Source organism: Cebus imitator, unplaced genomic scaffold (genome assembly GCF_001604975.1).
Source record: "Cebus imitator isolate Cc_AM_T3 unplaced genomic scaffold, Cebus_imitator-1.0 Scaffold17, whole genome shotgun sequence".
NCBI classification, from domain to species: domain Eukaryota; kingdom Metazoa; phylum Chordata; class Mammalia; order Primates; family Cebidae; genus Cebus; species Cebus imitator.
Genome location: NW_016107332.1, coordinates 6,171,481 through 6,188,311, shown reverse-complemented (window position 1 = coordinate 6,188,311; position 16,831 = coordinate 6,171,481). Strand labels below are relative to the sequence as shown.

General features: G+C 35.2%; 1 protein-coding gene across 1 annotated transcript in view; it reads left to right on the top strand.

Annotated features, from left to right (window-relative positions):
• The window catches only part of ZGRF1 (zinc finger GRF-type containing 1), an 88,528-nt gene extending 76,171 nt beyond the window's left edge, over positions 1-12,357 (top strand). The window contains exons 22-27 of the mRNA XM_037732324.1: positions 1,978-2,105; positions 4,078-4,201; positions 10,483-10,659; positions 10,797-10,931; positions 11,623-11,884; positions 12,110-12,357. Of these exons, the coding sequence (XP_037588252.1) occupies positions 1,978-2,105; positions 4,078-4,201; positions 10,483-10,659; positions 10,797-10,931; positions 11,623-11,884; positions 12,110-12,228 (945 nt within the window). The 3' untranslated portion in view covers positions 12,229-12,357. The remainder of the gene's footprint in view (positions 1-1,977; positions 2,106-4,077; positions 4,202-10,482; positions 10,660-10,796; positions 10,932-11,622; positions 11,885-12,109) is intronic.
• Positions 12,358-16,831: the final 4,474 nt, after the last annotated feature.

Here is a 16,831-nt window from a genome sequence, read left to right as displayed (position 1 = left end):
GTCTCACTTTGTCACTCAGGCTGGAGTGCAGTGGCGTGATCACAGCTCACTGCAACCTCCACCTCCTGGGTTCAAGTGATTCTCCTGTCTCAGCGTCCTGAGTAGCTTGGGACTACAGGCACCTGCCATCATGCCCAGCTAATTTTTGTATTTTTAGCAGAAATGGGGTTTCACCGTGTTGGCCAGGCTGGTCTCAAACTCCTGACCTTAAGTGATCCTCCCACCTCCGCCTCCCAAAGTGCTGGGATTACAGGCATGAGCCACCGTGCCTGGAAGACCTGACACATTTCTAAAGTGACATGTCTTCACAATAAAACTAATTTTTAAAAATGCTTTATAGTTAATTAATACTTGCTAGGTCAGTAACAAAATCTTTTCTGCTGTTAGAATCTCAGAATGTAATAAATTAAAAGATTTTTTTTTAAAAAGACTTAATATTTTAGGTTTCTATAATAGCTGTTTCTTTAAATTTAGTATAAGCTTTTTTATTTAAAATTTTCCTTTTTGTACCTTTAAAACTTTTTTTTTTTAATGTTGAAAGCTGAGATACAAACACACACATTATTCTAGGCCTACCCAGGGTCAGGATCATCAATATCACTGTCTTCCACCTCTATATTCTGTCCCACTAGAAAGTTTTTAGGGGCAATAGGACACATGGGACAGTCATCGCTTATAATAACAATACCTTCTTCAGGATACTTCCTGAAGGATGTCCCTGAAACTGTTTTATAGTCAACTTTTTTTTTTTTAATAAGTTAGGAGTGTATTCTAAAATAATAATAAATGTATACTATAGTAAATATATAAACCACTAAAATGGTCATTTATTATCAAGTATTATGAACTGTACATAATTTGTACATAATTGTATGTGCTATACTTTTATATGACTGGCAGTGCAGTAGGTTTGTTTACACCAGTATCACCACTAACACATGAATAATACATTGTGCTGTGAAGGTTGTGATGTCAGTAGGGGCTGGGAATTTATTAGCTCCATTATAATTTTATGAGACCATCATCATATATCTGGTTCATCATTGACCAAAACATCACATTATTTTGTGGTACATGACTGTATACGTATATGTTTGTGTGTGTTTATATACACGTATGTATACATACACACATATGTTTGTGTATATTTGAATCTTATAAGTTGCACATTATAGCAGTGTACCATTACTCTAAAGGCAAAAAACTTCACAAAAGCTGATTTTTAAACTCTAGAACTAAATGTGAACCGTAAGGAAATCTAGGAATTTTCTAATTGGATGTGTGTATGTGTGTATGTACACGTGTGTGTATAGATAGTGGGCTACTAGGCCAATGACCACATCTAATTAGAAAATTCATAGATTTCCCTGTTGTTTACATTTAGTTCTAGAGGTTAAAACTCAGCTTTTGTGAAGTTTTCTACCTCCAGAGTAATGGCATACTGCTATAATGTTTAACTTAAAAGATTCAAATATACTTACAGGCTATGAGTACATTTTATTTACTGTTGTTAAGAATTAGTTAGCCATCTTTACATTTTTAAATAAATAAAACTAATTTGCTTGAAGGCTAAGCAAAGAATATTTTGTTAGCATATTTAATGTTCTTTGTGAAGAACTTTGGCCTGTGTTGATTATATATGTTGTCTACTTAACCTCATCTAGAAGATAATATATGTGTGTCACACTATTTTACAAATCCTTGATATTGTGATACTTTCCTTCTGAATATCAAAATGTGTCTTTTATTTGTTCTTGTTAATGAACTTGTGGCTTAAGTAACCTGCATTTGTTGATTTCCATTTTGTATGTAGGAATAACGAAAATGTGGAGATATGATAACCTAAGATTTCTTATGGCTAGGAATTAAATTAGGACTAGTTCACTCTCTAATTTTAACCCACGCGTTCTTTGGTAAATACATTCTGTTATTTTCTCTTAATAGTTGTTAATTAATAACATTTTTGTTGTAATAAAGGTTCAAGTAGTTGGAGTTACCTGTGCAGCCTGCCCATTTCCATGCATGAATGATCTTAAATTTCCGGTAGTTGTGCTGGACGAGTGTAGTCAGATAACTGAACCGGCCTCTCTCCTTCCCATTGCAAGGTAACCTATGAGATTCTTTCCCCAGGGGTACTCAGATGTCACAATTATATCAAACATTTCTGCAGTTCAATCCTTTACCAAACTTTTGTGAAAATTCTTAACAATTTAAATACTAAACTGATTTTTAAAAAGAATACAGAGGGGAATTTTAGGAGGTTGATATGTTAAAGTTTTATTAGATCACCATTTAGACATTTGGATGACATACTATAGCCCTAGTGCTAGGATTCTAGCAGAAACTTGCAGATTTCTCAACTAGATTAGAAGTGCTCTTTAGGCTGGGCATTGTAGCTCAGGTAGATTACTTGAGACCAGGAGTTTGAGACCAGCCTGGCCAATATGGTGAAACCCCATCTCTACTAAAATTATAAAAATCAGCTGGATATGTGTAGTGCATGCCTGTAATCCCAGCTACTGGGAAAGCTGAGACATGAGAATCACTTGAGCCTGGGAAGCAGAGGTTGCACTGAGCTGAGATCATGCCACTGCACTATAACGGGCAACAGAGCAAGACTCTGTCTCAAAAAAAAAAAAAGTGCTCTTTAGTCATGGTTTAAGAACCTAACTCCATTGTTGAAGAATGTCCTTCAGTTTTCTTACCTTAATATAATCCAAGTGTTTAGGTTTTGTAAATAATTTTAGACGATGAAAACATATAAAGCATATAAAGAAAAACAAATTAAAAATAAAAATTTGTCTACTAAAACTAGAGGACCATGAAATCTTCTAAGCTGTCTTAGCCAATTGAAACGTTGTGCTTTTAAAGCATCTATTATTAAGGAATCCTAAAGGTAATGAAAAGAATACTAGACTAGGACTCAGTAGGTCTGAGTTCTAGCCTATGCTGTGTCCCCATTTAATGAGAGAGTAAGGTACTAACTATCATGGTTTGCTTGGGACTTGGAAGATTCCTGGATCATGGGGCTTTCAAATTTTAGGATGAGTTGGTTATCCTTCTCAGGGGCCAAGGATGAAAGAGCTGCGAAGGGTAGGGGAGTAATACTTGTTGAATGCCTACTATATACTAAACACATTACGTATTTCATTTAATCCTTAAAATAGACACACAAGTTATTATTACCTCCAAGTTACTAACAGTACTGAAGCATAGGCTGGGTGCAGTGGCTCACACCTGTAATCCTAGCACTTTGGGAGGCTGAGGCAGGTGGATCACTTGAGTCCAGGAGTTTGAGACCAGCTTGGGCAACACGGCAAATCCCCGTTTCTACAAAAAATACAAAATTAGTTGTATTTTTTTAGGCATGATAGTGTGTGCCTAAAGTCCCAGCAACTTGGGAGGCTGAGGTGGGAGGATTGCTTGAGCCCAGGAGGTCAAGGCTGTGGTGAGCAGAGATCACACCAATACACTCTAGCCTGGGTGACACAGAGTAAAACCTCATCTCAAAAACAAAAAACAAAAAACAAAGAAAAAATAATAATAATACTGAAACATGAAAGGATTAAATAACTTGCTGGGTCTCTAAAGTATAATGGAGTTGAGATTTAGGTATAGTTTTTTTTTTTTTAATAAAACTTTGATTTTTTTTTTCCCCACTGTATCCTACTGCTATTTAGGAAGACACTTAACTCCTAAGAACCCAATTTACTTCACTTCTAAAACAAGGGTTTAAGCTAAATGACTTCTAAGAAAGACTCTAATTCCAAGAGTTTATGGAGTCTAAAAACCAGTATTTCCCAAATGTGCTCTGTGAAATATTAATTCCATGCAGAGGCAAGGGGCACCTACTAGGTTTTATGTGGGAGGACGATAACTAAATTATGTAAAACAGTCTTCATTGCATAGCTTTTCAAAGCCTTTAATGCAGTTAATAGCACTACTAAGCTTTATTGGTACTCAGGATACTTCATAGCATTTGAATATTTCAAAATACAGTTTTGGCAAACAGCGCAATAAATGATGTTAATGCACTCTTTTTAATTGCTTAGATTAATTTTTGAAATTCTGTTTTAGGTTTGAGTGTGAAAAACTGATTCTTGTTGGGGATCCCAAACAGCTACCTCCTACTATTCAGGGTTCTGATGCAGCTCATGGAAATGGATTGGAACAAACTCTTTTTGATCGACTTTGCTTAATGGTACCTACTGCTAAATTCTTACAGAATTATCATTTATTGATTATACATTGTGTGCATGTGTTGACAGAGAATGAAAATGTTAGAAGACTTAGTCCTGCGTCAAAATAATGTATAATTGGAGTATAACATTAGTTGTACTCCAACTAATTAATAACATTTTTGTTGTAATAAAGGTTTACAAAAAAGTCAGGTGGAACCCTATAATTTAACTGCCCTTTTATAAAGAATTTTTTCCTTATTTACTTGAGTAATGGGTAGGAGTATATGGCTTTTGCTCTAAAACCAAAAAAAACCTATAATGCCTCTATTATCTACATGGAACACTACACATTGCAAATAATTTTTAAATTAATTATTAACATTTTTAAATTGGAGTGGAATTTACTGTCTTAGTCTATTTTGTGCTGCTATAACAGAAAAGCCTCAGACTGGGTAATTTATAAAGAACAGAAATTTATTGCTTATAGTTCTGGAGACTGAGACATCTAAGACCTGGGACTCGCATTTGTTAGGGGCCTTCTTGCTTTATTGTCATTCTGTGGTGGAAGATGGAAGAGCAAGAGAGTGCAAGAGGCCAAACTCATCCTTTTATGAGGAACACACTCGTGATAATGGCCTTAATCCATTAACCCACACACATACACCAAGAATGGCATTAATCCATTCACAAATCCATCCTTTTATGAGGAACCCACTCATGTGATAATGGCATTAATCCGTGAGGATTAGGCAGAATCCTCACGGCCTAATCACCTTTTGAAAGTCCCACCTCTCAACACTGTTGCACTGGGGATGAAGTTTCCAACTCATGAAATTTGAGGGACACATTCAAACCATTGCATTCATGTAACAAAACTATTTCTTAAATTTCTTAAAAAAAATTTTTTTTCTTTACAGCCTGCGGTTTATATAGCAGAAACTATTTTAAAGTGAACAGTTTAGTAGCATTTAGTACATTCACAGTTTCTTGTGTAACCACTACCTCTATCTGGTTTCAAAATGTTTTCATCACTTCAAAATAATCTCCCCTACCCATTTAGCAGTTAACTGTCCATTTCCTCTTCCCTACAGCTTCTGGCAACCACCAGCCTGCTTTCTCTCTGTATGGATTTATCTATTCTGGATATATTATATAAACGGAATCATACAATATATGATATTTTGTGTCTGTTTTCTTTCACTTTTTGGGGTTCATTCATATTACAGCAGTACAGATACTATATTATTATTATTACTTTAGAGTACATTCATAATATTGTACAACCATCACCTGTCCATTTCCAGAACTTTTTCATTATCCCAGACAGAAACTTTGAACCATTAATCAATAATTTCTCATTTCCCCTTCCCTCAGCCCCTAGTAACATCTATTCTACTTCCTAGCTCTGTGAATTTGCCATTCTAGGTGCTTCATTTGAGTGAGTCATACAGTATTTGTCATTTTATGTCTGTCTTATTTACTTAGCAGAATGTGTTCATAGTTCATCTTTGTTGTACCATGTATCAGAATTTCATTCCTTTATAAGGCTAAATAATATTCTGTTACATGTATGTACTGCATTTCTGTTGATAGATATTTGGGTTGTTTTCACCTTTTGGCTCTTGTGAATTATCTGCTGTGAACATTGATATATATTTGCTCAAATCTCTGCTTTCAGTTCAATACATACCTAGAAACGTAATTGCTGGGTCACATGATAATTTTATGTTTAAAGTTTTGAGGAACCACCAAACTTTTTTCTGTAGCAGCTGTACCCATTTTACTCTCCCAACAGCAGTGTACAAGGGTTCCAAGTTCTCCACATTCTCACTAACACTTCTTGTTGGTTTTTGAATATCATAGCCATCTTAATGGATGTGAAAGGGAATCTCATTGTGGTTTCCCTAAAGAGTAATCATCTTGAGCATCTTTTCATGTGCTTATTGGCTATTTGTGTATCCTGTTTGAAGAAATGCCTGTTTGAGTCCTTTGCCCATTTTTTAATTGGGTTGTTTGGTTTTTTTGTTGTTGAGTTATAGAAGATTTTAAAATATATATATTCTGGAAATTAATCCCCTTTCAAATATATGATTTGCAAATATTTTCCTCCATTTTTTTTTGGTTGTCTTTTCACTTTCTTAATAGTATCTTTGGATGCACAAAAGTTCTTAATTTCGATGAAGTTCAATTTACCTACTTTTTATTCTGTTGCTTGTGCTTTTGGTGTTCTATGAAATTGTTGCCAAATCCAATGTCATGGAGGTTTTTCCCAATATTTTCGTCTAAGAATTTTATAATTTTAGCTCTTATGTTGAGGTCTTTGATCTATTTTTAGTTAATTTTTGTATGTGGTATGAGATAAGGGTCCAACTTTATTCTTTTGCATGTGGATATACAGGCTTCGCAACACCATGTGTTGAAATGCTATCCCTTTCCCCCATTTAATTGTATTAGAACCCTCATAAAAAATCAGTTGAGCACATATACAAGGGTTTATTTCTGGACTTTCTATTCTATTCCATTGGTCATTGGCTTGTAGATGCCACCTTCTTACTGTATCCTCACATGGCAGAGAGAGAGAGAACACTGTTTCTATACAAACTATACAACTGTATAAATACTGTGTTTATATAGTTGCCATTCTTGTTTTATTTTCTGGCGTTCATGCTTGGATATCAGATGCTCTCTCAGATCTGTATTCTTTGTTTTCTCAGTACTCTGAAATTATGGTAATGTCTCATCAAATTGATAGGACATCTGAGGCCCAAGAGTATCCCTCCTCTGGAAAAGGGACACAGCTCTTGAGCCTTCATTTCTACTAAAAACTGCCCAGTTCACGTTCCCTTTTTCATTATTATTCTTAGGAACCATTACCATCATATGAATTCTGGCTCACTATGCTGCATTTTCCCCTTCCACCCCAGAATTTTGTTTCTTTCTTGATGACTAGCACTTTTTGAAGTTTATGACATTGGGTTGGCTGTAAACCTTTCTTGGTTGCATAATTGCTGAATTTTTTTGCTGTTGTTTTTGTGTTTTTTGTACCTTTATATATTGGAGAATGGATTCTACAAGGCAGACATTCTTAATTAAGAAGTTCTCCCTTAGATTGAGTTTCAAGTTGCATTAAATTTTGAGTTCAATTGTATTCTGTTTTGTGAAGAATGAAGACTTCAGTTGTCTTGAGCTGTTGTGATTGAATTTAATTGCAAAACTTTCTACTCTTCTGTGACAAGGCAGTGTCCAACTTCTTTTGTATCAGACTTTTTCAAGGGCTTTAAAAAAAAATCTTTAAAAAGGGTTGGGTATGGTGGCTCAGGCCTGTAAATCCCAGCGTTTTGGGAGACTGAAGTGGGAGGATCACTTGAGGCCACGAGTTCGACACCAGTGAGGCCACAAGTTCGATACCAGCCCTCGTATTAGACTGAGACGCCGCCTCTACCAAAATTTTTTAAATAAAAAGTTATTTAAAGTTTTAAAACATTTTTGAAAAGGTAATATAGTCATATAGTTCAAAATTCAAGAGGAACCAGAAAACGTGGAGATAGTGAAGACTTCTTCTCCTGTCTCCCAACTATTAATTCTCTTTCCTCCAAAGCAACTGTTGTCCCTTTCTTGTACATTTCTTGTGATATTTTATACCATTGTAAGAAAATACATAAGATTTTCCCTTCCTGTTTTAAAAATGGTAGCGTACTCTGTATACTGTTCTGGCCTTTTTCATGTACCTATTGTCAATGCCTTTTAAAATATTAAGTAGGTTTTTATTTGGGGGAATTCTAAAAGGGCAAACAAGGGATGAAAAAAAAAGTGGTTCAGTCACAGAGTAGAATAAAAAACAGTTACTGTGGATGAGCTTGATCCATATAGACAGTTCTCAGAAACATAGTGGATGTTGGAAGAAGCAAACGCAAAGGGATAATTGTAGTAAAATGCCATTTATGAGAATTTCAAAAGCACATGAGATAACATGTTATTCATAGATTCATACCAATATAATAAACATGATTCCACAAAACAAAATCAAGACTGGGGTTATTTCTGGGAAAGGTGGTAGAGGAAAGCAATGAAGGAGGATCTTTAGCTATATATGTCATATTTTATCTAACAAAAGAGAGAGCCAAAACAAAAATGACTTAATATGGCTAATGTCAAGTCCTGGTGGTAAGTTCATGGACATAATATTATTTCTTTGCTTTCTGTATATTTGAACTAGTTCACAATTATTAAAAGTAAGAGAAATAAAAGTACTACTCATTACAGAGTAGTAATTACAGACAGTGTGGAAACTGCAGAAAAGAGAAAAGGCAGTCTGGGTGTGTTGGCTTGTGCCTATAATCTTTAATCTCAGCTGCTTGGGAGGCTGAGGTGGGAGGGTTGGTTGAATTCAGGAGTTCGAGGCTGCAGGGAGCTATGATCTTGCCACTGAAAGAAAGAAAGAAAAGAAACGAAGGAAGGAAGGGCAAGAAGGAAGAAAGACAGGAAAAGGAAAGGAAGGAAAGAAGGAAGGAGAGAGAGAGAGAAGAAAGGAAGGAAGGAGAGAGAGAAGAAAGGGAGAGAGAGAGAAGGGAGGGAGGGAGGAAGGAAGGAAGGAAAGGAGGGAGAGGGGAGGGAGGGAAAGAAAGAAATAGATAAATCTGGGTGGGGTGTCAGACACCTGTAGTCCCAGCTACTCAGGAAGCTGAGGCAGAAGGATCGCTTGAGCCTGGAGGAGTTTGAGGCCAGCCTAAGCAACAGCGAGACCCTGTCTCAGAAAAGAAAGAAAAAAGGTAAAAACAAAACAAAACATCTGTAATAACCTCACTGGCCTTAAGAGAAAACTCTTTGTAAGATTTTAGTATTTTTCCTTCTATCTTTTATCCTAGGGTTATATACCTATATCAAATACATGTATTTGTACATAGTTGAAACCATACCATAAATATAACTTAATATAGAATATAAATATAGAGTCTCGCTTTGTTATCCAGGCTGGAGCGCATAAATATAGAGTCTAGTGCATAAATAGCTCTGTCGCCCAGGCTGGAGTGCAGTGGTACCATCTCAGCTCGCTGCAACCTCTGCCTCCCAGATTCAAGCAATTCTGCTTCAGCCTCCCAAGTAGCAGGTTTTAAGGTTCCTGCCACCATGCCTAGCTAATTTTTGTATTTTTAGTAGAGAAATTTTTGTATTTTACCATGTTTGCCAGGCTAATCTTGAACTCCTGACCTCAGGTGGTCTGCTTGCCAAAGTGTTGGGATTACAGGGGGCATGAGCCACTGCGCCCACTCTGAGCAGAGCATTTTTTGTCTTTCAGCATTTTTATACTTGACATTTTTGTCAGCAGTTTCACTTGCTTGCTGACTTGGACTTATTAACTTAGACAAATGTATGCCCCAAAGAGTACTATCATTGATTTTTCCTTTTTTTTTTTGCCATAGAAGATTCTTTCTCCTTGTGGTCATTAATCCTGCATTTAATTATATATGTATTATTATTAGAGTACCTTGTAGCTATTCAAAATGTTTTAACGACACTATAGAACTCTTTGCTCGAAAAGCCCTAAGGTAGATAGGACTTGGATTTTATGATGCATTAACAAAATCTGAAACTTCTTTGAAGATTCAGAATGAAAAATGGCTTTTACTCAATGAGGGAAGTTAATGAGATATCTACAATACCTCCTAATTTTTTAAAGAGAATCTTAGTGTTAGACCAACCCCAGATAAATTATAAAAGGATAATATTGGCTGGGTGTGGTGGCTCACACCATCACTTTGGGAGGCCAGGGTGGGCAGATCACCTGAGGTCAGGAGTTCAAGACCAACCTGGCCAAAATGGTGAAACCCTTTCTCTATAATAATACAAAATTAGCTGGGCATGATGGTGGGTGTCTGTAATCCCAGCTACTCAGGAGGCTGAGGCAGAAGAATTGCTTGAACCCAGGAGGTGGAGGCTGCAGTGAGCTGAGATCATGCCATTGCACACCATCCTAAGCTACAGAGTGAGACTCTGTCTAAAATAATAATAATAATAATAATAATAATAATAATAATAATGTTAGGTGCCAAACTTATTCGATAAGTCTAAGGTTGACATTTTTTACATTTTATAATTTTCTAATTTAATAGTTTAATATGAACATATTTTTAGTAATTTAAAAATATTTTTATTTATAGTCTATTCTATCATGGTTGTAATTCATCTCCTAAGACCACAATATAGCAATATTTTTAATATTAAAAATATAATTTTGCTTTCCCTAGAAGAATAAAAAATGTTATGTTTTAATTTCTTATTTTTCTTCATTTAAATTCCTTAGGGTCACAAGCCAGTTCTGTTGAGAACTCAATACCGTTGTCACCCTGCAATCAGTGCTATTGCTAATGATATGTTTTATGAAGGAAAACTCATGAATGGTGTGACAGAAATAGAGAGGAGCCCTTTATTGGAATGGCTACCAACCCTGTGTTTTTATAATGTTAAAGGACTAGAACAGGTAAATGACATTTATGTTGAAGAGAGTCAACATGGTTTAGGTTCCTGGTTTAATTTTTGTTGTTGTTTGTATGAATTTACTTGTTTTTTCCATAGCCTTTCTGGGAAATATAATTTAGGATCTATTTCTTACTCCAGCTAGAAAGAGATAACAGCTTTCATAATGTGGCAGAAGCTGCTTTTACACTCAAGCTGATTCAATCACTGATTGCAAGTGGAATAGTGGGCTCTATGATTGGCGTGATAACATTATACAAATCCCAAATGTACAAGGTTGGTATCATGTATTACAATATTTGTCATATATTAGATATTATAATTACACATTACCATATTTGATATTACATTTATAGTAGTTGGTTTGGCGCCTGAAAAACTTTTGGTACTATAATTAATGTATTAAAAAAGAAACATTCTGGTATTTTTTGGTCTGGCTTTTATTCTGTATAATTAAATGTAAACTTAACAAGGTTTAATTAAATTTAGTTTACAGCTGTTGTGGCAAAAATGCAACAAACAAATTAGCGGGAAAAAATATGGTGTATGCTTTGTGGACAGATGGGATTGAATCTCTGTTATCCAAAATGTTCTTTTATTATTATTACATTTTATCAGTAAATCAAGGATAGATACAAGATGTTAATGTACACATAAGCCAATTACTTCTAACTAGATTTTTCTTTTTCCTTTTTTCATCTGTTTCATTATTAGTGTATCAGCTCCAAATTAGCATATCTGAATGAGTTTCCCAGCAGTAGATAAATAGCTTTTGATTTTGTGTCGTAAATTAATATTGTCATCTAGTCATTTATCATTTTAGAAACTAGCCCAGTCTATGTGAGTCATAAAAGAAAAATGAAAATTATTTACTATTAGTTAAGTTACAGTGGTTGCTTTGAGCAAGTTCAGTGGCTTAAGTTCTTCACAATCTCTCACTACATGATTGCTGTCTTTTCCTCCGCAGCTTTGTCATTTACTCAGTACTGTAGACTTTGACCATCCTGATATTAAAACTGTGCAGGTGTCCACAGTAGATGCTTTTCAGGGAGCTGAAAAGGAAATCATTATTTTGTCCTGTGTAAGGACAAGACAAGTAGGATTCATTGACTCAGAAAAAAGAATGAATGTTGCATTGACCAGAGGAAAGAGGCATTTGCTGATTGTGGGAAATTTAGCCTGTTTGAGGAAAAATCGACTGTGGGGACGTGTGATCCAACACTGTGAAGGTAAAATAAATAATGCACTCATTTCAAGGTCTAGCTGACTTTTATGGGCTAATGCTTGGGGTGCTTCAAGCAGGAATAGCTCTGAATTTGCCACTGTGGGAAGTAACTGACATGATAATATTGGGACCTCTGTAAAATAAAGAATAGTTGTCTCATGTTATATATATTTATTTTTAAATAATCATATATAAGCATTTAGTTATTCAATGTTATATTTTTTTTAAGGAAGGGAAGATGGATTACAACATGCAAGCCAGTATGAACCACAGCTGAACCATCTTCTTAAAGATTATTTTGAAAAACAAGCCAAAGAAAAACAGAGGAAAAAGAGTGAAAAAAGATAAATATCATTCACAAAAGGCATGGTATAAATATTTTGTATTTATGTAAATTCAGACTCATTTTACACTATTTTTTATTATTTATTACTCTAAACTATTATTAAAAATGCTTTATGATATTTAAATAACATACTAAACAGATATAAAATTTTGTTCTTTAAAAAATGTACAGTACTTATATTAAGACAGGCAGATATTAAAGGTAGTATAAAATCCTACTAAAAAAATAAGTTTTTTTTCTAAGAAGAATGATTTCTGTTTGCTAACGAAATGGATTTTACAAAGGGCAGGATATGGAGAATGCCTACTTACTTCAATAATAAGTGAATGTCTCCAGAGCTTATCTGTTGGAACATATCTGCACAATCAGATTACCAACACCTTTCTAAAACTTTAATTTTATGAGAATATTTTTCAAATGATTATAAGGCTTCGCTATTTTATAAATAAAAACATATTCATAAATATGTGTTTATGTCTAAACCTTTTGAAAAGTACACAAAAGAAGAAAGAAAAGCACTAAAAGTTTACACCTGGAGATAGCAGTGTTCAACACCTGGCCTTGGCTAGTGATATAGATACGTGTAGGTGCTTAATAAGTATCCATTGAAAGAATGAACAAATGAATGAAAGTTACCTTTGGTTCTTTTTTTCCTACTCTTTTTCCTCTGCATTTGTTTGCACAGTAGGTATTGATCTATATATGTGGATTACAACTTTTTATTATAAAAATAATACATTATTCATGTAGAAAATTTGCAAAGTGCAAGAAAGTATACAACAGAAAACGAAAGTCACCTAGAAATACTCTACTGGGAGATAATCACTAACATTCCTTCAGTGTTTTTTCTATGCTCATATTCTATGTGTGTATATATAGTTAAGTTTTAAACCATTTGTGCCCATACTGATTCTTGGACATTATTAACAAAGGAGCATTTATACATCCTAGATGGAAAAATGACAAGGGCTTGATTATAATTAATATCAATGCAATATTTTTACCAATTAAAAAAATCATAGTGATCCACGTCACTCAATATTCATTTGAAAGATGCAGGAAAATTCCTACTTGAATTATTTCACAATAAAAAAAAAATGACTGGTCAGCCTCTATGGAACTCTTAGGGAGAAAAATAAATTCAATAATAAAACTTGTGCTTTAGTCATTCTCCAAGGCTTTTCCCAAATGTGTTCCTGTTTGCAACAACAGTTGCTCTTTTAAGTGTTCATCCAAACTGTGAAGTGAAAGATGTAACTTCTAACAGATCCTTACAAAGCAGAAGGAATAGTTGAAGGAAGTATTACAGAACCGTGCTTTACCCATAAATCTAACTGACAACATACATTTAAACTGGATTCCTGAATTCTGCTGCCCAGACCTCCCTATTTTTTATTTCTTAATTTTGAGTCTGTTGGCCTGCTGGAGCTAGGTCTCAGGTAATTTATTTTCCTCAAAAAGTGTATATAGATGATATATCTTTTAAGGCTTTGTATATCTGAGGATGTATTTCTGTTACATACCCTTTTGAGAGCTATGTAAACACTATGTGAATTGCCCTTGGCTTCACTTACTGCTCATTTGGATGATAGTTGAATTTCTATCTCAGATCTATAGCTGGATGGCTGACTGATTTTGCACTATTCCTAGTCCAATTCCTACCAGCTTTTATCTAGACCTGCTCAGAGGCCCTGGCTCAATGTTCTACACTTGTGCTTGTGCTGTCATCAACTGCTCCCTACCCATAGCCTCTCATTTTGTCAGTTTTCCAGAAATTTCAATTTCTACCATGATGTAGGGAGAGGTCTTGATAGCATAGAGTAATGGCATTTTTAACATTTTTAGACCAGATAATTCTTTCTTATGGGGGGGCTGTGCTGTGCTCTGTAGCAGCATCCCTGGCCTCTGCCCACAAGATGCCAGTGGCACCTTACCCCAAGGTTGTGACAATTAAAAATGTCTCCAGACATTGCCAAATATTCTGATGTAGAGGGTGGGTTCAGCATTCCAGCAATCTCAGAAAGCAGTAACTGCACTGAAAAGTATAGCTGCCTTATTTTTTGGTAGGTATAAACCTTGTATTTTTGATGTTTAATAAAGGATTTTTTTTTTTTTTTAGGCAAGCATGCCTACTCTGTTTCTACTGGCATTATATACCTAGTGTATCAATTTTATATCTTCAATCCAATTATATCATTGTAGCAGTTCATTACTGTTCCTCCCAATTTGTGACAATAATTGGTCAATGAGTGTCAAATATTTATCTTATGTGTTTTTATAGTTATTTTAATGTGACAGAGGCCACTGAAACCTTTTCATTTATTTTTATTTTTGTTTTTTGAGATGGAGTCTTGTTCTGTTGCCAGGCTGGAGTGCAGTGGCACAATCTCAGCTCAATGCAACCTTTGCCTCCCAGGTTCAAGTGATTCTCCTGTCTCGGCCTCCCAAGTAGCTGGGATAACAGGCACCCACCTCCATGCCGGCTAATTTTTGTATTTTTAGTGGAGACAGGGTTTCACCATGTTGGTCAGGCTAGTCTTGAACTCCTGACCTCAGGGGATCTGCCTGCCTCAGCCTCCCAAAGTGCTGGGATTACAGGTGTGAGCCACCACACCTGGCTCCTTTTTAAACAGGAACACATTGAAATCTTTAAAAGAACTTTCCATTCAACAACATTCCTCTTGTTTAGAACATAAGAAGTTAGTATAAATGTTATGGTGTAGAAGGTGGCAAAGAGATTGACAATATACTATGCTGCTATTTTTGCTAAGAGATTAGCCCTATCTTATAGCTACATACCTATTATTTCCCTGTTTCTAATTTATAGCATATTGTAATTAACAGAAAATTAAAACTCCATTAATAGAAAATATTGGTTTTGCAGAACCCCTTTCCATTCTTTCTAGCCCACCTGCATAGCTCACTAGATTAAGCACTGTTTTACACCAGGAACTTTAGAAAAGAAAAAGTAACGGTGGTGCGGAGGAAGAAATGGAAATGGTTTAGACTCTGTTTCCATGCTGCCCCCATTCCATTAGTTTAGGATGGAGATTCCCACGTAGGGGAGAGGATGGAGAGGCTTTCTTTCACTCTGGGTGGACCTCACTCCATAGTGGATATGGTATTAATACTTTTGTCTCTGGTTTTAATCTTTCCCATTGTGGATTGGGTCACAGAATGTCATCCCAAAGTATAATGTCAGCTACGGCAGGCCTGGCTTTTATCCAGGAGTCAGATCTTAGTGCTCCTGCCCTAGCTCCTGTCCATTAGAGCAGAGTCTTCACTCATTCCTTTTTCCCAAGGCTGTTACAACAGAAATGAGGTGAGAAACAGCTCTCACTTTCTTATTTCCTTCAAAGAACCAGTAAGGAAGCGGGAGATCTAAGGGCTCATCTACTTTATCTTTCTTAAAGAGATTAATAAATCAAAACATTCTTCTGATTGGGTGGTATTGACAATTGTGGAGTTGTTTTTGGCTCCATCATATATTTTGAGTGAAAACATACTGTCTGAACCCTGAATATTAATATGGTCTTTATATGTATTTCAGTGAGAAAAAGATAATAGAAATATTTGACATAAAAAAAAATCTCCAAAGCCCAGGCTAACACATTTTTTACTTTTTTCACCTCAAATTGCAAGGTTGGAAAGATACAAATTGAACTTTAAGAAAAGAAGCATCCCATTCAATAAGCAATCAAAATATTAAAGTTTCTTAGGATTTTATAATATACTCAAAGTAATAAGCCAGTTTTACAATTATAGCCATAAAATATCTATAGATAACAATAATCTTAAAACAATGTCTCCCAACTTGTGTTTAGTAAATGATAGGATTATATAAGAATGTCTTCAAGATTTTAATTACATATTGAAATAGAATGAAATTTCTAGGCTTTACTCATCATTAATTGCTTACTTTATATAGCATGTGTATTGGATTTTTTTGTTTCAAGATTTTGTCACAAACATTTGCCCCAGTGGGGGTATAGGTATTTTCCCTATTCTGTAAATGATTAAGCCAAGGATCAGGGAAATTGAAGTGACCTACCTAATCTACCATGACTAGTATAAGGCAGACCTGGAACCCAAGCTAATCCAACTCTGAGGCTAGGCTATACTGTACCACTTGTATTGTAAGTCGCTTTACCAAAAGGGTGAAAGACAGTGAAACCAGAAATGTTACAGTCCTCTTTGAGCCAACTAGACTCATGTCCTGATCATTTATCTTAGTTAATTTAGTATGTGACCATTTATTAACAATTTATTTGTTTGTTGTTGTTTTTTTTTTTTTTTTTGAGACAGAGAAGTGGGGTTTTACCATGTTGGTCAGGCTGGGCTCGAACATGTGATCTGCCCTCACTAAGCCTCCCAAAGTGCTGGGATTACAGGTGTGAGCTACTGTGCCTGGCCTATATGTTGAACAGCCTATACCTGCCTGGTAAATATAATTTTTACTAGAGAAATGGGTTTGTTTATTTCTCTTTGAATGCCTACATTTGCTACTATGAGATGTAGTTTGCTACTTAATGCAAGAGAAGTATTGATTTTTAACAAAAATGTATTTATAGCTGAACTGATGATTCTTTTTTTTTTTTTTTTTTT